This window comes from Neltuma alba, unplaced genomic scaffold (assembly GCF_004799145.2).
Source record: "Neltuma alba isolate B1F8T4 unplaced genomic scaffold, ASM479914v2 tig00004340_pilon, whole genome shotgun sequence".
Classification (NCBI taxonomy): domain Eukaryota; kingdom Viridiplantae; phylum Streptophyta; class Magnoliopsida; order Fabales; family Fabaceae; genus Neltuma; species Neltuma alba.
In genome coordinates this window covers 39,469-47,745 of record NW_021633664.1, presented here as the reverse complement: position 1 = coordinate 47,745, position 8,277 = coordinate 39,469, and the positions used below count along the sequence as shown (strand labels likewise).

General features: G+C 35.0%; 2 protein-coding genes across 2 annotated transcripts; one reads left to right on the top strand and one right to left on the bottom strand.

Annotated features, from left to right (window-relative positions):
• Positions 1-33: 33 nt before the first annotated feature.
• Positions 34-1,455, top strand: LOC114744347 (lysine histidine transporter 1-like). Its single transcript, XM_028932520.1, is given in 7 exon segments — positions 34-343; positions 346-425; positions 549-615; positions 618-653; positions 748-839; positions 943-1,014; positions 1,099-1,455. Coding segments are annotated over 7 exon segments (786 nt in total). The 3' UTR covers positions 1,228-1,455.
• Positions 1,456-5,224: 3,769 nt separating this feature from the next.
• LOC114744345 (desiccation-related protein PCC13-62-like) lies at positions 5,225-7,976 on the bottom strand. The gene is made up of 3 exons (XM_028932518.1): positions 7,666-7,976; positions 7,347-7,581; positions 5,225-5,848 (listed from the first exon to the last, which is right to left on the bottom strand). Exons 1-3 carry the CDS (start codon positions 7,974-7,976, stop codon positions 5,471-5,473), a joined length of 924 nt encoding a protein of 307 aa, XP_028788351.1. The 3' UTR covers positions 5,225-5,470.
• Between the last annotated feature and the right edge of the window lie 301 nt (positions 7,977-8,277).

Here is an 8,277-nt window from a genome sequence, read left to right as displayed (position 1 = left end):
TTTTTTTTTTTTTGGTCCCACAGTTATGCTGCAATGGTGGGCAGCATGTTTTGTTTAAAACAGGGTATTGTTGACAATGCAGATTATGCTTACAGGTCAGATCATAGCGCTCTAGGGAATGTGTTCAGCCTCTTTAATGCTCTTGGCAATTTGGCTTTTGCCTATGCTGGGCACAACGTGGTGCTGGAAATCCAAGCAGCAATCCCATCTACACCTGAGAAACCATCCAAGGGTCCTATGTGGAGAGGAGTTGTTGTCGCCTATATAGTTGTGGCTGCGTGCTACTTCCCAGTTGCTATCTTTGGTTATTGGGTTTTTGGAAATCTGAATGTTGGTGAGAATATTTCATCAAATTAAATGAACCAGCGTGGCTTATTGCCATGGCCAACTTGTTTGTTGTTATCCATTTAATTGGAAGCTATCAGGTGATGAATATGTATATATAAACGTATACTTCGCTATATATGATTCCTTCTACTCACTGCAAACTTCTTCATGTCTCGTCCTAAGGCGTTACATTTCTGGCCGTTCTGTGATTCTTGATCTAGATTTATGCAATGGCGGTGTTTGACATGATTGAAACCTTGTTGGTAAGGAAACTGAAATTCAGACCTACCAAATTCTTCGTTTTGTCGTCCGCAATATTTATGTGGGTGAGGATAACTCTTACTCTTATGGGTTTATGTAATATCTCCAATGGATGTGCTTTGGTTTGTCAGTATACATTGATATACTTTCATATTGCAGGGCACACAATGTTTACTGCTATCACCTTCCCATTTTTCAATAATCTCCTGGGATATTTCGGAGGATTTGCTTTTGCCCCAACAACATGCTTTGTAAGTCACGAATGCTTGAAATCTAGTAAGATCTCTCTCTCTCTCTCTTTCCCCCCTGAGGACTGACATTTGGTTTAACAATTCATGTTCTTTCAACTTTCAGCTGCCTTGCATGATATGGCCCACAATCCGCAACCCAAGGAGATTTAGTTTCTCTTGGTGGGCTAACTACTGGGTATGTTGGGAATTTTCATTTTGATGTTATTAATCCTCATTGGTCTTTTTGATTAACATGTGGAATCAGATGGATTGATTTCAGATTTGCATTTTGCTTGGAGTGACCTTAATGATCGTCGCACCTGTTGGACGATTGAGGGCAATCATAATTGAAGCCAAGACCTATCACTTCTACTCTCAAGTTAACATTCACTCTCTGATTGAAAAGTGATGTGTGGCATACGCAAATCAATAGAAACAAATGAAGCTGATGGTCCTGAAGTGGAGCCAGAGACTTGTTTGTTAGGGTTCACCTGCAAATCTTCACGACAGATGTATATTATATTTGTAGCTTTCTATTATCGTGAGAACATGTTGCCTGCGTTTCTTCTGGGAAAACTATTGTCTGTGTTTCTTCTGGGAAAACTAGAATTTCTATTCCTTTAATTTATCGCTCCAACCGCAATTAGAGCAGCGTCCAGTATATGTCGATTTGTTGATCTTTATGATATTTTTATTAGTTATGTATTCCAACACTACCAAGAATTTAGAGAGAGGGAGATTTTTAGTTGAACAAGAGATAGTGGGACTTGCAGATATTTGCAATCCTTCAGAGGCAATTAAACTAGAAATCTAACTGACTGACTCGTGTTTGTTTTATATTGTTTCTTTTTTTAGGGGGAACGATACTTTGGACCTTATAAAGAGAATAATTATTTGTGTGTACCTCTTTTCCTAAGAAGGTAATGAAACCATGCCATGATTTGATTCAAACTCCAGAGTATGTCTTTGTTTCATGTCCATCCCAAGTTAATATCTCCTGGCCAAAGTCTCTAGTTATGTTTGGAAACTGTGATAACCAATTTAAACCACGTTAGTGTTTTCTGGGTTGCGCTTCCAGGAAGAAAATAGCATATTAACAATTTTCAGCTATTAATTTTAACCTTTCATGGCCGGCTAAGAGACTCTCAAGTCTTCTGTGTCGGTTTTTCCAAGGCACGAACAGCTTCGTCTGTGTGTGATGAATTTTTCTCTATAACACGGCAAAATTGGACAATTTGAAAATCATATCAAAATGCAAGCAACTTTAAAATGAGAAACATTATGTGGTAGATAATATCAGCACAAGCAATACCAGAGATATTTCTAAGAATACTCAAGGGCCCGAGTCTAAACAGCCAACCCTACAAAGCCGAAATTCTAAAGATATTTCATTTTGTTAAGCTCAACCTTTAAGCAGACGGTTCAGGATCAACTTGTAGGCTTTTCAGCCCATTGTATATTCTTCACATGTTTTATAAAAAAAATAAAGTAATAAAATTACTAATAAAAGGCATAAATATGAATAAAACCAAGTCATATATACAAAACATTCATCAACATCCAAAAACATCTAAAACATCCATAAACAAGACAACAAAAAATATATTAAAAATCATAAGATAAATTTTTTAATACAAAGAACAACATCAATGTATTTCCTGAATTGGAACACTAGAGAGGTAGTAGAAAAAAATCATATAAACTTCACAAATAAAATCATAAGATAAATGAAAAGGTATAAAAAAAAAATAGTGGGTCAGAGCTGGTCCTTTTAAACCTAACTACCCTCTAGAGTTTTCAAATCATAAACCCGGCCTTTGATTTAAATGAGTCAGTCCAACCGGTTTGACCTATTTTCCTAACTCTAAATATGAGAGAACATGTAATATTTAGATATACTTCTATTTGGTGTTATTCATAAGGCAAATAAAAAATATTTTATTAATCTTAATGAGTCACTTGACTAAAATTATAATATGAATGTATCATTTTCCCCTTAGTTTTTTTTTCTGTAAACTGTTATTTTTTTTGTAAGCTGAAAGTTATTAAATTTGTAATGAGGTTTAAAATTGTTCTTAGTTCTCATGAAATATGTTGAAATTACTTTAAATGAGATCATAAAAGTATTCAGAATGCTGTAGAAGAAGATTACAAGTGGACGATTCTTATCTCCATTACAAATAAGTCGACTACAATTGGATGTAGATGGTTCTGTCAAGAGATCTTGCATAAACCTTATTTCTAATAACGAGGGAAGTTGCACCATCGGCTCATGGAAATTTTTGTCCCTAGTTCATTAGTAATATTAACTCATCACTTCTTTATTAATATTATAAATTGAATTTGACATCTGACGTGTATTTTGATGTATATCAAATGTAATTAATTGTATTTAGCAGGTTCATTTACATTCAAATGGATGTGAAATTTAATGCCTGTTTAATACATGCATATCAAGTGAAATTCGTAGCATTTGATGCATCAATTCAATGTTTCCAAATGAATTTGAAATTTAAAGTCTGATTTGATGTGTATTTAGCACGCATGTATGATGTAGTCATTCAATACCTCCAAATATATTCAAAAAGTATCAATTTTGGGTATGATTTACTGCATTTCATGCGCCTATTCAATATATTCAGATAAACTTAAATGAGACGCATACTTAATATATATACCATGTCTAATTTATTGTATTTGACATGCCTATTTAATATATTCATTCATTCAATTAAATTTAAAATTTAGCGTATGGTTCATGCATACCAAGTCTAATTCATTGTATCTAATGTATTCATTCTGATATTTAAATGTCCAAATACCTAAGCCTCTAATTCATCTTCTTCTTTTCGACTTTCTCCTTTACAATGACATGTCTCAGCCTCTCAACTCTTAGACATTGAGTTTTCATTTTTCTTTGTGCATTTCCTTCCTTGAAGGCCTTAGTCCCTTCTTTACGTCTTTATGATAATGTCTCCTCATAATTATAGTTTGACAGGGTGGTTCTTGTATCGCAACTCTCTTCCTCCTCAATCTCCATCATCTTAATAAATTGTTTATCCATTTTATTTGTCATATTGCCAATCATAGGAATAGATTGAACCATTGATTTTCCCACCTTTCACCAATTTTATTAGGTCTTGACTAGTTTCTTTCAACTAGTTTCTCTTACATTCTAAACTAGACCACTTACTGATTCATCCATTTTTTGGTTGAACCAATTGTCCAATTTTCAAACAAGGGCATACTTCAACAAAGCTAGAGGAAATTTTGGCTATAAAATTCATCACACTTCCTACTTGCTTGATGTAGTCTAATTTTTTTGGTTGAATCTTCACTCTTAGTCTATGAATGATTGGTTGTTCAAACTACACTTGGAGAGAAAAAAATATCACATGAAAAAATTGTGTAGAATCCCAGAGAAATTTTTAAGATCAACCAATCAATGCCTGGAGGAGAAAAATGAAGGCCTAATCCTAGTGGCCTGGTACTGCACAAGATTCAACTGATGAACTTGAGTATCCTTTGTCTGTTCATCCTTGCATGTTCTTCTTCACCTAGTAGCTGCAGCTCATCTTCTAAAATGTATATAATAGAGAGAAGCCCATATTTGTTTCTTTTCTCATACTAAAATCAAAAGATGAATTGCACTGATCTCTCTCTGTTATATATTTCTGGAAGATGAAGTGCATTTCCTAGGTTCAGTAGAACATGAAGGATCATCAGACAGAGAATCCTTGAGTTCATCAGTTTAATCCAGTGGGTATTGAACGATGTCACTAGGATCCTCAGGCCTTCATATCTCTTCTTCCAATGTTGATTTGATGATCTTTAAAAATGCTTCTCAGATTCTTCACAACACATTTCATGCAATCTTTCTCTGCTCTAGGTGCTGTTTAAGCTGCCGATTGTTCAATTACTAAGACGTGAAAACTTCAACCAAAAAAGAAAATTAGACAATATCAAGCAAGAAAGAACTGTGATGCATTATAGCTGACACACGGGCTCAAATAACGGTAGCAAGCCACCATGCAAGATGCAACAGAGGAATCATTGTCACGACAACTTCAACAACAGTAAATCATAGACGACAAGACTAATGTCTGGAGTTATAACTAGAAAGTTCAGGTGGTTTAACTACCTCTTGTTATCTGATATCGGCCACCAAATCCTCATGAGATAGTTGATAGGTAACTGTGTGAATGTGACACATGATTGGATACCAGAATTTTGGGAAATCCTCTGTGTCAATCATGAAGCTACTTTTGAAGCAAATAGAGCAGTTATAGTACAGCACTGCCAGTAGGTGAACTGAAAATGGCAGCAGGATTGAATTTTGATAAGGTCTCCAAGTTGGGATGCAAATTTGCAGCTTCTTTTTACCTGTTTTTATTCTAATGTTACAATTTTTTTTTTAACTGAATAAAAAGCAGAAATCGAGCTCTATTTCTAGGCGAAATTACCCTTCAATAAAACATTATCCCAACCATTCCGAGGGCCTTTTGTTGAAATAAGACTGTAGGGATAACAAATCCAAATCAAACACAGACTAAGTACAGTGTAAGATAAATGATCAAGCAGAAATCTTCTAATTATTACAGAACTTATTAAGATCTTCTGCCTCAAACAACGAAAGCCTATTATGAGGATGACTAATTATTTGCTCTGTAAGATTTGGCAATACGACCATCAGCACCACGAGGGTAGAATCCACCAGGGTAGCGTTCATCACCACCTCCATAAACTATCCTCAACACTTCCCTAGGGGTTCTTCCGTATGCAGGCGAGTTCTTGTCACCAGCAAGCACATTCCCTGAAATTCTTCCCTCTGCTCCCAAGTTTCTTGGCACTATGAGCCCTTCGTCTTTCAGCCCTTCCTTCCCCAGCTTGTCCCTTAAAGCCGATATCCGATTCGTGAACTCAGCCACGCTCACTCCGTAAGGAGCCACCGTCTCCCCCCGCCGTTCGTATAACAAACTTCTGATCACCGCGTCTTGTCCTGATTCCACCCCCAGAAGCCCCGCCACTAGCTGTAAAATACATGCACACTTTTCAGGTCAACTAGTTAGGGAACAAATTGAAGGTACATGTAGTTCTAAGAAAAGTCGTATGAAGCCATTTTCATAACAAGCCTAATATATATATATATATATTTCTCAAGAGTCTAATATGGTATTAGAATCATTCAATCCGGGACGCAAAATAGTTAAGATTGGAAAAATACAAAAAAAAAAGGGGGGGAAGGAATGAAGATAGTAAAAAAAAAAAAAAGGAAAAATGAAATTAAAAAATACCGAAAAAATGCGGAAAAAATGAAGATGGTATACCTAAGATTTTTCGAGAGTCAAAAGAAGTACATGCCCAAGCAAAAAGGAAACAAAATAGTAGCAGGAAGGATATTAAAATATTGAGAAAATTCCACATCAACTAATTATATAATTGCTTCTTTTTAAAAACGGTGTACATTGGATCCTTCATTCATTGACTTTATTTTTTTCCCCCTCTTTCCACCTCTTCAATTCAATTTGTCCTCCTGCAAAAATAATATGAGATAATATAGTATCATAAAGTCCCAAAATTAATTATTTAAGAGAAAACATAAAAATACCTTTTTAGGCTCTATTTTAACATAAAGTCCCAAAATTAATTATTTAAGACAAAACATAAAAAAAACCTTTTTAGGCTCTATTTTAATGTAATCAATATTTACTTTTAAATAACCACAATAAATACAATATAACTCATTTTAATTGATAAAAGTTTCCAAAATAATATAAAAGAACATGGTGATTTATAAGTAATAAATTGAAGGTATATAGTTTTAAGGCAGATCCTATCAAATCGGCTTAAGGTATTTTGATAGAAAGACAGCCCCAATATACACCTACTTCTCAAAGGTCTAATACACACTCTTGTTTAAACATGCCAAATTAATTCTTAGTACCTCCGGTTTTTAATATGAGAGTTAGTTTAATATTTAATTTGGTTTTAAATATAAGACCTCAATTCACTTTGTCTCTCATATTTATTTATTTTTTTTAAAATAATTCTTGTAATAGTTATACATGTTAAAGGTTCAATCAAAAGAAAGATTCTAGTAGTGAAATGGGGGGAAGGGTCTCTTTTGAGAAGGGGATTAAGGAAAATAGAATCAAAGACACAAACAAATAAAAAAAAAGAAAAAAAAGAAGCTTAGAACCCTTTTTTTCAGTTGTTGGGGTATTCTCATTTTTTTGGGTATAATTTTGGCAGCACGGTCGAGCGGTTAGAAGGGGGATTGCAAATCCTTTTTCCCCGTTCAAATTTGATAATAGTTCTAACTAATATATATAATGAACAAAGGTATTTTATGAAAAAGAACACATAATTATTATAAATAACTAACTCAATAAATTTTTAAATTAGCTAAATAGCTCTTGTATTAAGAATCAAAAGTAGTATATTTAGAGGTAGTATATAGCTTTATGTGAGACCATAATGAGGTTAGAGATTGTTAAATGTATGCGTAAAGTTGATTTTGAGGTTTACCGCCTTAGAAGCGAAGTTCTGGAGCTGTGGATTTGCTCCAACATAACCGGTGAGGCCAACATAAGGAATGACGTAAGACGCAAGCAAATAGTTTATTTCATTTGCATAGGGATCAAAAGGAGGGTATAGACGCCTCCCAAATGCATTGTTCATCACTTCACCAAATGCTTCCCTGCTCAAGTTCAACAATGGCCTTGGAAACCCTTTCACTGTGCTTTTTATAGCCCTGCAGTATTACACGTACAAAACACACCAGAATTCTAACAGAGAAACAATATTAAGATCAAGCATGCTTCGTTTCACACAGTTCAAGAACAACCTTAAGTGACCAACTTCCTGTAATCCAAACTGGAGGATGATGTCTCTGACTAAGAAGCCCAGATTAGCCAATCTGCCACCAACTGGTGAGGGTCCACCATCAGCTAGTTGTGGAGCTACTGAATCCAATCCATGACCCGAGGCCCCGATCAGAAAGAAATCAGCTTCCAAGTACTCTAGATTCAGAGGGAACTCCAGAAGATCTTCATCATTGATCGTTATGCGTCCTTTTGCACTTACAAGCAACATTAGAAAGCTCAGAACGGCCACATTCATGGAGTTTTTTAAGGTGGCAGTATCATTAAACCCCATCTTTCTTGCCTGTTTTTCTCTTCAGTATTTCTGTGTCTGGTCTGTGTTCTCGTGATTCACGTATGACTTATATATACAACTAATGTCTGGAGTAATAACTAAAAAGTTCAGGTGGTTTAACTACCTCTTGTTATCTTGTATCGGCCACCAAATCCTCATGAGATAGTTGATAGTTTATCTGTATGAATGTGGCAGATGATTGGATACCAGAATTTTGAGAAATCCTGTGTGTCAATCATGAAGCTACTTTTAAAGCAGATAGAGTGGTTATAGTACAACATTGCCAGTAGGGGAACTGAAA